The sequence below is a fragment of the Aricia agestis genome, chromosome 10 (genome assembly GCF_905147365.1).
Source record: "Aricia agestis chromosome 10, ilAriAges1.1, whole genome shotgun sequence".
In the NCBI taxonomy this organism is placed as follows: Eukaryota; Metazoa; Arthropoda; class Insecta; order Lepidoptera; family Lycaenidae; genus Aricia; species Aricia agestis.
Window position 1 is genome coordinate 7,263,317 of NC_056415.1, and position 18,607 is coordinate 7,281,923.

General features: G+C 37.7%; 2 protein-coding genes across 3 annotated transcripts in view; both read right to left on the reverse strand.

Moving 5' to 3' along the window:
• The window catches only part of LOC121730993, a 145,888-nt gene that overhangs the window by 80,571 nt on the left and 46,710 nt on the right, over positions 1-18,607 (reverse strand). Inside the window, exon 1 of one of the 2 annotated variants that reach the window (XM_042120273.1) lies at positions 4,196-4,213. The exons of the other annotated variant lie outside the window; for it this stretch is intronic. The gene's annotated coding sequence lies outside the window, so the exon portion shown is untranslated. Of the gene's footprint in view, positions 1-4,195; positions 4,214-18,607 lie in introns of those variants that run through there. 2 annotated transcript variants of the gene reach the window in all.
• LOC121731180 lies at positions 6,091-7,814 on the reverse strand. The gene is made up of 2 exons (XM_042120534.1): positions 6,711-7,814; positions 6,091-6,540 (listed from the first exon to the last, which is right to left on the reverse strand). The coding sequence occupies exons 1-2, from the start codon at positions 7,812-7,814 to the stop codon at positions 6,091-6,093; spliced, it is 1,554 nt and encodes a 517-aa protein (XP_041976468.1).

Below are 18,607 nucleotides of genomic sequence, written 5' to 3' on the forward strand. Positions count from 1 at the left end.
CAATTATACGACCCTCTCCTGATTTTCATCGAAGTTCAATAAATAAATACGATATATTTCTTTCTCAATAAAAGTGATACATTTCCGCAACTTTTCCAGCTTTTCAATATTTGATATAACTTCGCCAATAACTTCCGTAATGTAGTTTATCAGCAAGTCCTAAGTCCCATCAATTTTACAATGACTGCTATTCTTCACTCCGTCCGGGCAGGGTGACAGATTATTATTACATCTACCGTCCAGCCATTGTGGCTTGACAACTCAATTTATGAACTGGCTACACGTTGAAATAATATATTTTAGATTAAATGCTACTCCAAGGTCTCTCAGACTTAAGGCTTTGAAGTTGTTGTTTGAGGAATAGTTCAGACACTTCTAAACTAGACATAAATATATTTTTGTAAGAAACAAATCATACTCGAATTACTTTGGTAACGAATAATTTGTGTTAATGTTTCATCACGGATGGTCTTTGCAATAAAGAATGGTAATTTTGTAATATAGGCATTAAAATATTGTTACGTGCTAGGGTTCGAGGATTTGGAGAGAAAGACCTGGTGACTCTCTTGAAGACTTTATTAACACTGCACTAAACACTAGGTCACAACACTTAGCACTAAGTCCAAACACAAATCACTAGGTCCAATCACTAAGCACTATCACTGTCCTAGGTCGTAGCCAAGTCGCAGGTTTCACTGGTTCACTCACTATTGATCACTTGTTGTCGCTCCGAAATCGCCTTGATGAAAGCTCGAAACGAACTGACTTGCCGGGCCTGCCTGCGGCTCTTTTTATATGGCGAGACGAATTCCAGAAATTTCCCGATTCACGTAAACAAGTAAACAACCGTGGGAACTTTCGAGGAGTCTCGGGCATGTACCACAATAAAATGTTGTGTGTTTTTTGTGTTTTTTTTTTTTTTTTTTTTGTATTCTTTTGTTTGCACATGCACGTTTCTCTTCTTTACTGCAATCTCACCTTTGCCCGTGGTGGTTGCCTGGAAGAGATTGCTACCTAGTAATAAGGCCGCCATTGTGACACCTGAATATTTTGTCCTTTTACTTGTACTCCTTAATTTGTATCTTTATAAGTGTGCACAATAAAGAATATTTCATTCATTCATTCATTCATTCATTCATTCATTCATTAAAACTGCCGTCCTTACGATAAGTGCAGTAAGTTGAATTTAATTTAGACCTTATGGACTCAGTCATAAGGTCTAAATTAAAACACGTAAACACCCTAACAAATAAACGGTAAACACGTAAACAAACATTGGACCTTTCTAGAAGGTTCGAGTATGTACTTGCGCACCTGATGCCGTACCGTAACACTATGATCCTACTATCCTACTATCCTACTATCCTACTACTATTATAAAGGCGAAAGTTTGTTTGGATGTATGGATGTATAGATGTGTGGATGTGTGGATGTTTGTTACTCTTTCACGCAAAAACTACTGAACGGATTTTAATGAAACTTTACAATAATATAGCTTATCCATTAGAATAACACATAAGCTACAATTTTAACCGACTTTCAAAATGGGGGAGGTGTTATGTTTGTTTTCTTATGTTCAACGATTACTCCGCCGTTTGTTAACCGATTTTCAAAATTTTTCTTTTGGTATATAGGGTATCATCCCAATTTAGTATTATATTCACAAAAGTGGTGATCTGATGAAGGATCCATAAAGTAATCGAGGGAACTCCTCAAAATTTATTGGGAAACATGTGGTGACTTCGGTTTCGTGAGAAGTATTCTAAGCATATGCTACAAACAAGTAAGATTTTGCACCGAGGTATACCTGGTATACCGTGGTTCGGAAGGTGCTGAGAGAACTCCTGATTCTTTATAGATACAGGTTTGGGAGTTTCGGCGTTGTTTTAAGAACGGAAAGCATATGCTTCTATGCAAATTACATTCATCATCATCATCATCACTACTATAATATTATACCATGCATCGTCCCATGATTATGAGCCTTTTCATAAATTTGGCACTTATATAGAGTAGACCACGTGAAAGGAGTAGTTATAGCTATTTTTATTTGAAAATGTACGGTTTCTGTGGAATTCCTAATTTACGCGGGCGAAACCGCGCGGGACATCTAGTAAGAAATATACCTAAACTTCTAATACGTATTAGAAAAAACCATGGGCTAAACAAGTTGGTAAAAACCACATTACTTACATGTAACACATTTACTATTAATAGTTTCATAACATTTATTAAGTCTTTTTAATTTTGTAATCAAACAAAAAAGAATCAATCGCCGATTCGAAATTTGATGCCTTTGATCGGTTAGATTGTTCCGAAACAAACAAAACTTCCGTCGAACAAAAAATCATGAAACATTCTGCAATTCATATGAAAACAAAAGTCAGTGAGGCGTAAAACAAAGCCGTACTAACTCCTAGATAAAGGGTAACTTGAAACTTCCAAAGTATCGCTATCAGGGAATAAACGGTGAATTCTTTCTGCCTTTTAAGTTTCACTTATTTCACATTTTCATAAATGTTAGACGATGACTTGCTTGTTTCTGCTTCATTTCGATAATACGGTATCGTCGCTTCTATTTAGATCGATAAATGAGACACGAGGCTTTCAAAATTGAATTTTATTTAGTGCACAAAAAGATACAAACCTTCTGAAAGTTTGAATCGCTATTTTAAAATATGCAGCGTATAGTCCGGATTCCCTAGATCAATTTTTTTTTATTACTATCAAGCTACGAAAAATAAAAACTTCTTTCAAGCTAATTTTTCATAAGTAGCTTCATTTCGATAAGACAAACAACAATTTCCTCTGCGAAAATTCTTGAAAGTGGTAGCTAACAGAGATAGACATCAGACAATATTTGCTATTTAATATTTCGATTCGACGGTCCTAAAATATGGATTGTTCTATTTTTAGGACAAGTTCCGTTTTAGGGTTCTGTAATCAACAAAACTTGGTTACCTACGGAACCCTAAAACGGAGCTACTCACGAAAAATTTGCTTGATAGTAATTAAAAAAAATTGTTATAGGGACCTGTTTTACTAGTATCGTCGCGTTTTGATTGCTTAACCTTACATGTAAATTATTAACTACACCACAACGCTAATGTCTGTGACTTGCCTTTTGACTTGAACTATAAGTGAAATGACTCGTGGGAACAAAATTGAGTTAGAAATTTAATTATCACCATTAATAATACTGGTACGTGGCTTACCCGACACGAAAGGATTCCCATGAGAAAAGTTGAGTACAGATTTGCTCTGTGCTCTTTGCCTACAATTGTATATCCCGTAGGTCTCTCCCAGACTTTAACTTTGAAGAATTACAATTCAAAATTTTATTACATAAGCCAGAACCTTTATTTAAATGCTGACGTACAGTATAAGATTCTTTAAAAATACAAATTCATACTCGATTCTACCATTATCAATGCGAAAAAATTTATATTTCCTTGTATCTATTGGAATATCTGTCTACCTGTTCAAAATGTTTAAGTAGAAACGATTGTAATGAAATTTTTCTTTGGGCAACATAATATTAATAAAATATTACTTCAAAAGTAATATTGGACACAACTAAATATTACGTTTGAACAAATATTGAATTTCAATTGCTGCGTGGTACAAAACCTTTCAAATATTTTCCTTTGAAACTCATCGCTGCACCCATATTTTCCTTTTAGCGGAGCATTAAATGCACGCGTTGCGAAGCCAGCTTGCGTAAATGCTATACATGGATATATTACAATATCTTAACACTTAATAACAGAGCTGCAGCTTTATATTATTATAACCTGGGTAAATATTGTTATCAAAGACTAAAAACACCAACAGAATAATTATTATAGTGACGCTCTTTTCAAGACCTAAATTTTCAAGAAGTAAAATTATTAATGTGTCTACTTGTAAATGCTAAATGACTATGAATTAGGTGTTCTGTTCATAAAGTTATGACACTTAAAACTTTGCTTCGAGTGTTTCAAGTACTAAAAGTCTTTAGATAATGTCGGGAAAGACAAGTTTTCAGTCTGTTCTCTCTACGCTGAGTAATATTTTGCGTAAGTTGCAGTTTTGTGTATAGTTGCTCGATCGTTAATACTTAGTTTGATTCTTGGGGTGTCACTAAGAATAATAGATTTAAGTCCAGGGGCCAAATTATATACCCTGGATGCCTCTTTGGATGGGTATGTCTTACCGAGCATATGACACTGTAGTCTTTGAGTTTTCGCGAGTGAGACAGCCAGTCGAAGCGACGTGTAGGAGATGAGAATTGAGAATCGATACCTAGTAGTACTTGCTTTGAACTTAGGTAGTACGTATCAATTGGGAAGTACTTACTTTCCTATTATGAAGCACAAAATTGCTAATATCCATAATAATCTCGCTGGCTCCAGAAGCTTGACTGTCTTAGAATCAAGTCTCTCGCACAAAAGTTAACGTAGTCGTTACAACATCGAACATTCAAACTTTGAAGTATTTTCCAGTTGTGTGTCTACAAAAATAATATCAATACTCGCTCTAACAGTCACTTACTAGGCTCGTTAGTTCTGTGGTCGGCTCAAGTGGTCTCACTTTTGCTACCTATCACTCACCGACTGTCATGGCGTAGGCTCTGACCAACACTCATGGAGTAACCGACCCCCCACCTCCAGCGAACTCAAGTATTTTATTTTTATAACCAATCAATTTTATTAACACAAGCACATACTGTAATTACATGACACATTTACGTTTTGGTTTGGCAATTATATTCTTGCGAGCGGAGATAAAAACGCTTTGCCAAGAAAATCTGAGATTTACAAACGGCACGCCCGAAATCACAATGGCGGGAAAACATCGTTCTGGGACAACGCTTAACCTAAACCCCTTCGGTCATAAATTAACACAGAGCCTTAATAAACTTATCCCGAGCTGGAATTGGACCACTCAAAATGAGCTGTCTGAAGCAACGACATATTTTGGTATATTTATGTTACTTGTTCAAAATCATTTTCTTCGTTATAATGATATACGAAGCACATTATAATAATAATAATAATAATATCTATGGACGCTTCACACCACGTCAGTCTGGCCCCGTGCTAAGTACCTAAAGGACTTGTGTTACAGGTACCAGACAACGGAAATATATTTAATACTTTTATACTATACATATATTTAAGATTTTTATTATCATTGGCCTTTACGTCTGTGCCAGACGATTTACGGCGTATTGGTCTATGTAACAGCTCTTTTCATGGCTGTGCAAGCCGATACACGAACGACATAGACGACCACAGTAACAACAGGAGAAATTAGAGGTTGATGGTACAGAACTTTGATTTTTGTGTTTTTTATCTTTCAGAGCTTGGAACCAGGCATCATCGCAAATCTTACTACCCTCCATTATCCGTTTGCGCCAATCTGCTCTGTTCTCCGCGAGCCTCTTCCAGTTGCGGTGATCAATTCCGAAAGCCATCATGTCGCGCTTTGCACATCTTTAAAGCGAAGTAACGGCCTTCCCACATTTCTTTTAGCATTCGCTACCTCGCTTAGCATAACACGTCGTGGTAAGCGAGAGGGTTCCATTCTGTACACGTGTCCAAGCCAACGTAGACGTCGCTGTTTTAGCAGTGCCGTCAAGCTAGGTAGCTGTGCTATTTCTAAAACCCTCTCGTTTGTGACCCTGTCTTGCCATGTCAAGCCCAAAATTTTGCGTAGGCAACGCATATAAAAGGCGTTAAGACGACGCTCTTGTTTTGCGTACGTTGTCCAGGTTTCGGCACCATACAAGAGTATGCTTAAGATTGAAGCTTGAAAAACAACAATTTTAGTTTTGCTTGTTAAGTATTTATTGTGCCATACTCTCGTACTAAGCCTCCCAAACATTGTTGCCGCTTTACCAATGCGGATGTCGATTTCTATGTCCAAAGAAAGATTGTTGGACACTGTCGATCCTAAGTAGCAAAATTTGTCTATTACCTCTAACGGCGTGCCATTGAAAGTTAATGAGGGGGCTTCTTGAGTACCTTGGGTTAGAACAACTGTCTTTTTTGTATTAATGGACATGGCAAATAGGGCACACGCTTCGGAAAATTTATCAATCATAGACTAGAGGTCCACTTCGGAATTAGCTACAAAGGCTGCATCATCAGCAAATAGCATGTTGTCGACGAAAAGGTCCTCGCGGTGTCTTTTAGATTTTAGGAGGGAGATGTTAAATAACTTTCCGTCGGCCCTCGTATATAAGTGGATTCCCTGTTGGTTTTCGCGGAACGCAGTGCGTAATAACAGAGAAAAATATATACCAAACAGGGTAGGAGCTAAAACGCAGCCCTGACGCACACCTCTACAAACGCTGAACTGCTGCGACATACAACCGTCACAAACCACGGCACCCATCATATCTTCATGAAAGGATTTGACGAGGCTCAGGAGCTTAGGTGGGCACCCAATTTTCTCCAGTGCTAGATACAAAACATCCCTACTGACTGTATCAAAGGCCTTGTTAAGGTCAATAAAGGCCACATAAACGGGAGAGTTCTGCTCTCTACATTTCTCCTGTAATTGTTTGAGAGGGAATATCATGTCCACCGTGGAACGCTGAGAGCAAAACCCGCATTGTGACTCAGGGTACACGCGTTCTGCAAGCTTTTGGAGTCTAGATAATACGACACGACCAAAAAGCTTGCCAACTATGCTTAAAAGGGATATGCCGCGATAATTGTTACAATCCCCTCGATCACCTTTTCCTTTATATAACGTGAAGATGTTGGCATATCCTGAGGCACACTTCCCGCTTCCCAACACTTACACAACAGATGGTATAGGATTGGTCTAACACACTGGAGCTTTATTAATTCGGCTTGGGTGCCATCACAACTCTCTCCATTCTTGAGCTGACTGACGGCAACGTTGAATTCCTCCGCCGACGGCAGACTGTCTAGGACGATCCAAGTATCCAGTTTAGGCATACCGTGTTCTGCTCCTGGATGTAGAGACACGGGGCGTGAGTACAGATCCGTGTAATGCTCGACCCACCGATCTAGCTGTTTCATTATGTCGGCTATGACATCGCCGTTTGCATCTTTTAGAGGAGCAGTCTTTTTCATCATTGGTCCAAGAGCCCATTTGATGCCGTCGTAAACTCCGCCGACGTCCCCTCTGTCTGCACAAGATTGAATAGTATGACCAAGTTTCCTCCAGTACAAGTTCGCAAAGTACCTTGCACTTCGTTGAAGGGCTGCTTTTTTTGCTCGCAGAATGTTTTTTGTATCCATCGAGGGATTCATGCGATGTTTCAGTGCAGCGTCACGCTTCGAAACAAGCAGTGGATGTAAATGCTCAGCGTTTTCTGCGAACCAATCCCTGGACTTGGTTTTCAGGTGCCCAAATACTTCGCCAGCGCTCGCGGTCAATAGCTCCTTAACATTGCTCCACTCGACACTAGTGGGTGTACTTGTGTTCCACGAATCCAGCATTTCTTTAGCCAAGCATTCAAAAGTTCGGATTTTTTCATCGTTATGGAGTTGAGAAAGATTTAACCTTTTCCTACCCATTACTCTGGATGAATGTATCCTTTTAGGCGAAAAGGCTATATTAGCTGCTACGAGTGAGTGATCGGTGTCGCAATCAGTGCTGTGAAACGAACGGGTATGAAGAATTTCGCGAATATCCTTGGTTCTGGAAAGTACTACATCCAACTGATGCCAGTGACCTGATCGCGGATGCTTCCAGGAGACCTTGCGTGTCAGCTTGCCTTTGAAGAAAGTATTTGTTACACATAGCAGATGCTCAGTACAGAACTCTAGTAGCCGCTGGCCATTATCGTTCATTTTGCCAATACCATGGTAACCAATACAGTTTGGCCATGAAGTAAAATCTCGACCAACACGGGCGTTGAAGTCGCCTAAGATGTAGAGGCGGTCTCCTTTGTTAATTTGTCTTACTGTTTTGCTAAGTTGGTTATAGAAACGGTCTTTTGACTCTTCTGGGGATGAAAGTGTTGGAGCATATGCTGAAATAATCGAAACAAAACCGCAGGTGGTATTGAGTCTTAATATCATAATGCGTTCCGATATTCCGCGAGGGTTCTCAATGGCAGGTATAAGGTCATTGCGGATGGCGAAACCAACTCCGTGTTCGCGCACCTCAGAGGAGTTCTTACCTTTCCAGAAAAAAGTATATGAGGACTCGCGTAATGAGCCTTCTTCCGGTAGTCTGGTTTCTTGCAGAGCGCAAACTCAGATGTTGAGTCTGCTAAGCTCTGCATCAATCAAATCAGTCTTGCGCAGGTCTTGGGCGCTAGTTGATTGTTTGCCCCCACACATGTCAGGGCGGCCTGTCCTCATAGTACGGACATTCCATGTAGATATTCGCATGGATTGACGGGAGCGTATTTTCTGGAAGGTATTTTGTTCTGTGCCGACAGGTGTTATGATTTACGTCGCCAGTCATCTAGTCAAGCTAGTGATCCCTACACCTAAAGGAACAAACCAGCGACGGGACGGATCGTACCTAATTGACCGGGGGCTGCCCAGTTTAAAGCGGGCGGTAACGATCATAAGCCTTCGATGGACTTTCCCACTGTCGAAAGTGACCCCTAGCGTCCTTACTGACGCCCATACGTTAGGACTTATAACTGGTAGACTGCCACTTTCCGTGTTGTTACCCACGTAGACAAATCTGGTAGGTGGAGTGACCTCTCCACAGACTACGCCGCCTAGGACAGACTTAAGGAAACACAGGGTTGCCCAGGGCCTGTATTACCCTCTCGGCCTCACCGGCTGTATCCACAGGAAAGGCAAGCCAATACGTGTGGAGCCAGATCGGCTGCAGGAATCTGCCGCTTATTTCAGGTTCGACCCTACTTACGCCTTACGGAGACTCCGTTCCGGGTTATATTTCGGAGTTCTTCTTCTCCTAGATGGGTTGCAGCACAATGCTAAGAGGCCCATCCCCCCCTCATCGCGAGGCGTTAAATATGTATAAGCGCTCGCTAGAAGATATTAGTCGCCTTTTACGACACCCTAGTCTTGTCAGGTTGGTGCTATTCTAAAGCCGGACACCACACGGCACTCAGGTTGGTGCTATTCTAAAGCCGGATTTTTATTATATCATACACATATTTAATACACATCCAGACCCGGGAACATTGAAAACTTTTTGTTCCGTCGGCGGGATTCGAACCCCCAGCTTGAGCTACCAACGCGCTCACCACTGAGCCACAGAGGTCGTCAAACATTGAAAATGATTGAGAATGATTAAAAGTGATTAAAAGTGATTGAAAATGATTGAGAAAGAAAATGATTGAGACTGCCTGCTTTAAACTATTGTAGATTATTATGTGTGGAAAGGCGTGTAAATAGCTAAATTGCCTGCGGGATAATACAAAGTTCTCAAAATAAAAAACACTCCGGAATCCGTATCATGCCCGACTAACCTGTTCCATAGTCAGCAGGGGTGCTCATCAGGCAATTGCAGTAGCAGCAAGCCCGTTGGATCTTGTAGGAGCAAGATGATTGTCTTCTATAGCGCGTGGTCCGCTCCGGAGTGTAGCTGAAGTACTCTTGAATTTTGATGCACTTTGGTCGGCCGACCACACAAAAGGTTCACAGCGATTATATTGAAAAACCAAAAGAGAAAGAAACTTGAAATTCCAGCTGGATTAAGCCTTTTCAAGGAAAAATTATCAGAACAAAATTTTCTCGAATGCCATCAACGCCGATCCGCGGCAAAAAACGGCCAGCAAACACTTGTCATCTGTCAAGTGTCAAGGATATGTATTCTTCGTCTTCTTCCGACAGTGGTGAATTGCCATATTATGTTAAAGGTTCATCCAACGGTTGATGAAAAGAAACTCCCAAACTGAGCTACATCCCAACAGTGGAAATCAAACACAACACAAATCCAGAGTGTAATTTGAGAACTTATTATTTAATTATTAAGGAAATTAAGGAAATATAATATATTAAATTATAACAAAATTAAGTGCACAGCCAATGTGTGTTTAATAAAAATTTGGTTCCGAAGCGTTGCAAGCGAAATATACAGAAAGAAAAAGAGAGCTGCACTTTATTTTAAAGGTCTGTGGTTTTTGCTTGAATTTGATAAACCAATTTTAACCAAAGATCTGACAGGGATAATGCTTTTGCTGGCTAAAAAAAATATATATGTACTTACTTGGCTTGAAACAACGCGAAATTTTTACAAAAAAACACAAAGTGATTATATTTTATTTTATTTAAAAAAAAATACCTACAATGTTTTTAAACTAAAAAATAATACTTATAAATAAATACTTATAAACATCAAAAATAATACTTATAAATAATATAATTATATTAAGCTCCATACCACAGGAGCAGTTCTATACGGACAGCAAATACTTTGGCAGATCGTACATAACAAGCGAACCAATTGGTCTTCAAAACTAATATGCCCTTACAACAAAAGTAAATTATATATTAATAACCCTTAGAGCAGAATATATTTTATCTTAACAACATAGGTATTAATATGAGGTAAGTAAAATACAAACTATATTGTAGTGTTTGAGTTCAATACGGTTCGGAATCGCACTGCTACAGGCAGTAGCAAATTCGAGCAAATTTACATTCAATATTTAACCAGTTTACGTTCCCCGTATTTCATTTGTTTATACGTTACCCTATGGATTAAACAACGTATCATATTTTACGAATTCACACAAAAAAGACGTAATATTACCTACTAGGTGTCAATTTCTTAGCATTTATTATAGTAATTAATTAATAAAGAGTTATAGGAAATATAATATATTAATTGCTTTTTGTAAATCGATTCAATAGTATGGACAACTAACAGACAGACAAAAAAGTTATTGAAGAAGACGACGTGTACAAATAACTATTTGAAAACTGCCGTTTCTTTGCATAAAAGGAGGCTCTAGGACCGGGAATGAATGAAATCGAAAAAATTAGATACAATGTATAGCTATATAATATTATATTTGCTAGATGGTGAAGTATGTAGGTTAATTACAAGGTTCGCTCATAATATTATAATGGATTAATGAGTTGAGCTCTCATGTTGTGTTACGATTTTTTTAGTAATAGATATATTTTAATTATGAGCTTTGCAGTATCGACAATAACTCGAAATGCCTTAAGAGGATTAGTCTAGATACAGACGATTCTGAAGTTATCTCAATAAAAATCAAATCTTGGTTAGATTGAAATCGGAAGAGAAATTGCTCTGCAATACCCAATCTCTTGAGAACGCCGAGGTTCTTGTATTCTTACAGCTATTTTATTGAATCACACTACAAAGTACCAGTTTGCAAAAACCTTCAAATAAAAAAATTAATCAAGAGATACTCAAGAATAATCACATCATGAGGTTGTACTAATTGTATAACAAGATTAAATATTTTTATTTTATCTGAAAGAATGTTTGTTATATTTTAAATGTGTATTTTAATTATAGTTCTAAATAACATTATATTTAAGCAACATTAAATTTCAACAACATTACAAATAAGGTTAGTAACCTGATATCAATATTTTAGTGCCAAGTATTATTATGGCACTAGCTTATGCCCGCGGCTTCGCTCGCGTGGAATTCGAAAATCGTGTACAATACGAATATTCTTGCAAATCTCCTTTAGAAACATGATGTTTTTCCAAGACCAAAAGTAGCCTATGTTACTCTCCATCCAACAAACAAACAAACAAAATACACTTTCGCATTTATAATATTAGTATGGATAGCTGTTTCCCACGACTTCGTAGGCGTTAGCATAGTATAATAACGGAAATGGATAATTCTCTCCTTTTTATGGTCCCTTACTCAAATGGTAAGAAACGGAACCCGATTACAAAGATATAATATCAGCCTGTCCGTCTGCCCATATCCTGGCAATGCCTCCCTCATATTAATCAAATGACACTCGAAATCTGTATGTTTCACTATTAATTAAAAACTTACTTTGTTCCTAAGTAATAAGAATTAAAACTCAACACTAACGACGCAACACGTTTATGCTTGGGAACATTACCAGGTGGGGGGGTGGGATTTGGGGGGGCTCAGCCCCCCCCCCCCCCCCCCCCAAGTAAGGCCGGGGGCAAAGATCCCCGCACATTAATCCAATGACACTCGAAAACTGATCTTTAGGTTAGAATAAATTCACTTTTAATTAATAACTTACTTTCTTGCTAAAAAAGGAGAATTAAAACTCAATACTAATGACGCGACGCCATTTTGCTTAGCAACGTTACCAGGAGGGGGGGGGGGGGGGTTTGGGGGGGCGCAGCCCCCGCAAGTAGGGTCCGGGGGCAAAGTCCCCCGCATATTAATCCAATGACAGTTGAAAACTGTATCTTTAGTTTAGCTTAGAATAATTTCACTTTTAATAAAAGCTACGCCTCCCCAAGTAAGGGCAGAGGCAAAGCCTTCCGCATATTAATCAAACGACACGCAAAATCTGCATATTTAGTTTTGGTTCTAAGATTCACTTTTTATAAATATTTTTTATTATATTAGAATTTCACTTTTTATAAATAACTTAGTTTGATCCTAAAGGAGGAGAACTAAAAGTCAACACTAACAACGCAACACCATTTTGCTTAGCAATTGCATTACCCGGAGGGGGGGTGGGGGTTTGGGGGGGCGCAGCCCCGCCAAGTAGGGTCCGGGGGCAAAGTCCTCCGCATATTAATCCAATGACACTTGAAAACTGTATCTTTAGTTTAGGTTAGAATAATTTCACTTTTAATAAATAACGTAGTTTGATCCTAAAAAAAGAGAATTAAAACTCAATACTAACGACGCAACACCATTTTGCTTAGCAACATTACCAGGAGGGGGGGAGTTTGGGGGGGCGCAGCCCCCGCAAGTAGGGTCCGGGGACAAAGTCCCCCGCATATTAATCCAATGACACTTGAAAACTGTGTCTTTAGTTTAGGGTAGAATAATTTCACTTTTGATGAATAACTTAGTTTGATCCTAAAGAAAGAGAATTAAAACTCAACACTAACGACGCAAAACCATTTTGCTTAGCACCTCCCGCATATTAATCACACTCAAAATCTGTATGTTTAGCTTTGGTTAGATTAATTTCATTTTTAATAAATAACTTAGTTTGTTTTTAAAGAAGAAGAACTAAAACTCCATTTTGCTTAGCAACATGGTAATGTTGCTAAGCAAAATGGAGGGGGTGCGGAGGAGGGGGGGGAGTTGGGGCAGCGCAGATACTAAGTTTGAATAAGGCATATATATCTGCAAAACCGTATTCAAATCGGATCAGTAGTTTTCGTGTTAAAGAAAAAAGTTTTATACAAATCATATTAATCAAATGACACTCGAAATCAGACAAAAAACTAACCACAGTTTCGGCTTCTATAGCGATGTAGTAACAGCCCCCGCTTATTATTTTTTGCATATCTTTAATGTACAGAATTGTAATTTCTACAGTTTTATTATATGTACATAGAATGGAATATAGATAATAATCATTAATGATTAATTAAAAACGTCACCTACAGCCACGAATTTGTAATATTATATACGTATTTTATAATTCATATCCAGACCTAACAAAACACTCTAGCTTTTGGCTTTGCCATAGTTGTGTTAAGCAACTGATGGCTTAGGAATGTTAAAACAATGTTAAAACTTTCGTAATTCAAATTTCAAATCAAAGTTTATCCAAAACTGATGGTACTCCTCATGCGGTATATAATGCGTTTTTATTCGGTAACTGGTTACTCAACTAGCTAAGCAGAAAATTAGGTAAGGAATTTATGTAATTTTTTTTTAAATCTATGGACGCTTCACACCGCGTCAGTCTGGCCCCGTGGTAAGTATCTGAAGGACTTGTGTTACGGGTACCAGACAACGGAAATATATTTAATAATTTTATACTATATAAGTCATATATTTAAGATTTTTATTATATGATGCACATATTTAATTGCACGTATGAATGTGGAATTCAGCACAGTTAATAAAGTCGGTTTGGGGAAAAGATATATTTTTGAAAAATAAACACACCTGTGTCAATATCCAGTATTTTGTTTACTCTTAGATGTTATACATTATATTTTTAAATTTTATTCAGATACAAACTTTTTCATTTCAGCAATAAAACTGGATATGTAATATCAGTAATACCAGATATGTAATTTCAAGTCTTTTCGATGTTATTATCGCATGGAAATGGAACAAATCGAAAGCTGCGCTTCAGATTCACATAAATCCAACACGAGACTGAGAATGCAAAAATTGTTCTCTGTTCAAGAACAAAAGTCGATATGGCATATTTTGCTTTTACGCGATTTTCATTCATAAGCAATAATTTTGAATGATTTGCTGAACGGGCATATTTTGACTATAATATTTTTATATTTTGAATTGTATTTTAAAAGACTGGCTGCTCTTTTTTTCTGTTGCTAACAATATTATCATGTCATAATTATATCCACTTATTTATACGTGGGAGAGCCATGCTTCGACACGAATGGGCCAGCTCGACCGGATAAATACCACGTTCTCACAGAAAACCGGCGTGAAACAGCGCTTGCGCTGTGTTTCGCCGAGTGAGTGAGTTTACCGGAGGCCCAATCCCCTCCCTTATTCCCTTCCCTACCCTACCCTCCCCTATTCCCTTCCCTACCCTACCATCCCCTATTCATTTCCCTTCCCTACCCTCCCTTATTCCCTTCCCTTCCCTACCCTCCCCTATTACCTTCCCTTCCCTACCCTCCCCTCCCCTATTCCCTTCCCTTCCCTACCCTCCCCTATTCCCTTCCCTTCCCTACCCTCCCCTATTCCCTTCCCTTCCCTACCCTCCCCTATTCCCTTCCCTTCCCTACCCTCCCCTATTACCCTATTCCCTCTTAATAGGCCGGCAACGCACTTGCAGCTCTTCTGATGCTGCGAGTGTCCATGGGCGACGGAAGTTGCTTTCCATCAGGTAACCCGTTTGCTCGTTTGCCCCCTTATTTCATAAAAAAAAATTGAAACCAACTTACATTCTGTCTCATTGAAAATGGAATGTCTTTGTGTTACGCACACATCTGGGCACTATAAAAATTACTCCTGCTGGCTATATTGTGATGTAATCTGTTAATGACACCGAAGTAGTTTTAAAGTCATAATTACTGTCTTATACGAGTATCACTTAAACTTAGTTTAAACTAACATAAAACTAATATAATTCAGAATCATCGGCCAGTAAAGTGGTTGGAAAATTGGCATAGACATTGAAGTGCGCTCAACAAAAACATTCGGTCGTAAGGCCTTGTAGGTTTGAGGGTAACAATAATGTCCTAACAATGCGACCCGGACGTCGGTCCTCACGAATAGAGGCTTTTTGTCGACAATAAAACTTCCGAGTTTTAGTGTGTGATTATGAAATGGTACAATTTATGGTCCAACTACCATACGACCTTTTTGTGACTGTTATCATACGTTCCCATTTTCTTAGATAATAAAAAAATAAGTTTTAGTCCGGGAGTGCTGAAATGAAAAGGAATTACTAGAAGCACATTACATTACATACATACATTTTCGCCGAGCGGCAGAAAGGAAGAATATTACTTTCTTTCCTTAGCCACGTGGTCTACTCCCTCTGCGTCTTATGAATGTTATATCAAGTCACGTGATCTGACGTAAGAATATAATTTTTTACTCATCTCAAAAACAGTGCACGATGGGGCTAAATAAATTTTCATTAACCAAAAATAGTTTTTATAAACTCATTACATGTAAAATTGTAATATTCATTGGCTACATTTTTCGGTTTATTTACAAAATTGTAAAGACCAAACGAATGGTATTAGTTCGGGGATTACAGAGTAAATTATGATCGTAGATATAAAAGCTGTAGTGAGGTCAATTAGTTTGACATTCGCCCTTCTGGCGTCGTTCACCCCTTGAGGTTACGGAGCTGTAATCAGGAGATTTTAATGTAAATTCTCATTTACTGAATAAGTTTGGTTTTGTATGTTTTAGTAAAAAAACATATTTAGTAGTCGTCTTTAAAAACAAAATGCAATTATAGTGCAACTGATGATTGATAATATAATAAGTCCTTTACAAAACAAACGAGAAATTTAATCCATGTGCAAAACATGCTAATAACATTATATAAATTTTCGATATTTTCAAATTCTTAGGTTGGGTTGCACCAACTAACTTTAACTATAACTGTAACTTTAACTACAATGCAAAATGTCAAATGTCAAAAGGCTAAAGTTAAAAATGGACGCCATCAAGACGCCATATTTAACCATAAACATAGACAAGGTTTTAAATACACGTGGCGAAAAAAGGAACTAACGCTGTCGCCATTTTTGACAGTTCTCCTTTACCAGCAGCGCCCCCGCCCACGTTCATTTATAACCTTGTTGGACCAGCTGTCACCTGTCAATTTCTCCGGTCAAAGTTAAAGGTTAAAGTTAAAGTCAAATTTAGCCATAACTATAACCATAACTTTAACTTTAACCACGCCTCTGGTGCAACCCAACCTTAGCAACAAAACAATTCTGTAGATACAGGTTACCTAAACAAAAGGTAAGATCAACATTTTGTGTCCAATAAAGTGCTAAAGTTCAAGTAATTTACCAAAATATTTTAAGACTCCATCAAAATAATCTCAGTTTGAATCTCTTAACTTAAATGAGCACTTAAAACTTGAGCAAAAATAGCAGGTAACAACGCTGAAACAAAATGTTGCATGATTTTCTTGATTAAATTTTATTCGCCCATGTGGTTATTTTCACATGAAGGCTGAATGTACCACTACTCATATTAAACAATATTATTATTACACAATTTTGACGTAAATTAAATAAATAATTTGAAACGTATTTCCAAGCGTTCTTTCATTTTTAACGGGAGTTGAACCTTACACAATACGAGCACATTTCGCTAACAAAGGAGAATTATTTTTAAATTAAATAGAAGCAAAGTGAACACAAAGGATTTATCCGTGCCGATTGAAAGAGTATTAACCTGACAAGAAAGGTAATTGCCTCTATATTTTGCCTTATATTTATTAAGGAATATTTTTCGTGGGCGCTTTTTACTTCGCATAATTTTCTTATTATGAGTTTCACAGGAAAACTAAATTCGCTATTGCCATGAGATGTTCACTTAAATATTTTTAAGAGAAAATTTCAGGCAAATTTACGCTTTGCGATAGACAGGAGTCAAACAATTGCTTACGGTTTACCTTTTACAACTATTTCAGTTTGGTGATTAAGTTTTCTTAACATGAATATTATTAATGATAAAACTGTATAATTTTATTGTAGTTTATTAATATAATATTCTTGAGATTATCATATGCACACTGCGCATACCTAAGTCTACCAAATTGTACGTCAATGTAAAGTCAACATCAATACGGTTTTTAACGCCATTTCTAGTCCTAAAATTCTCGTTTGAACAAATTCTTCTTCAGCTGAGCTACATTTTTCGCTAAGTAAGTAACTATTCTCAGTTTCTCGGTCACCAAATCTTCGTTTATTACTCGGAGGATCCTACACACCGAGCTAACGATGCAAATAAGGTTTTATGAATGGAGTTTCAATCGGATACGTATTTACGACGTCATAAAACCTATCGGGTGAAATTTTGTTACGACTGTTACATGACACCCGAGAGGATTGGACTTTTTAAGCCTTTGGTAAAACCTTTGTAGGGAAAAGTTGTAGTATTCGAGTTGTAGTAACAATATTACGAAAATAGTAACAATTTGAAGTTAAACATTCTATAAAGCACGTTCTCATATTATTTGCATAATTTATATTATAGAAAAGAATAAGACTTACCTACTTTTTTTTATTATCTGATCATTGTATAAAAGTAGATAGGTGTAGTACTGTAGCTACCATAAACTACACTTTCTTGTATTCCAGTTGTAAATTTTATTGACTTCATTCATAAAACTCCATTGCACCTAGAATCCACTCATAAAAAGTGTAATAAGAAACTTGAACAAGTTCAGAAACGTTAACACAGATGCATTAGCGCGAGCTCGTTCATTAGAACATCCGAGGATGTTATTGTTATAACCTATTTAATATTCTGAAGTTGTCTCTACACTTATACAGCGCGATGTTAGTAGAGCTGACCTTAGTTTGAAGACTCGCGACCTAAAAACTCGTCCAGCTGTTCACAATCGACAGCGCTTCAGCCATCTTCGTTTATCGAATTATAGACTTAAAGAGGATACACCAGGGGCTAGAGACATGAAAAAAAGTACGTGTAATATCTATAGCTGTCTCCCTTACCTCAAGCCTATACCGCAGAACAATCTGTTTTCTGGATGTTTGAACATAGCGGAAAATCTGGCCATTTTTTTGGGGTTTTGAACGTTCTATCTTATTTAATAATTAAATTATGAAAAAAAAGAAAACATAGGGACATTGTATTAGTGGCCGTAGATATTCAGGAAAAAAATTATAACTCTACTAGCAATATCCAGGGAGGAAACAAGGGACAACGTTTGTATGGAAAAAAGGGCGGTGTGGACTCCTCTTATGCTATTGTAATGAGGCAAGAGTTTCTACGTCAGCTTATGTTGGTGATGGTCCTAACTTGATTATTAGGTAGAGTCGCCCTGAGTAACCATAAATCACTC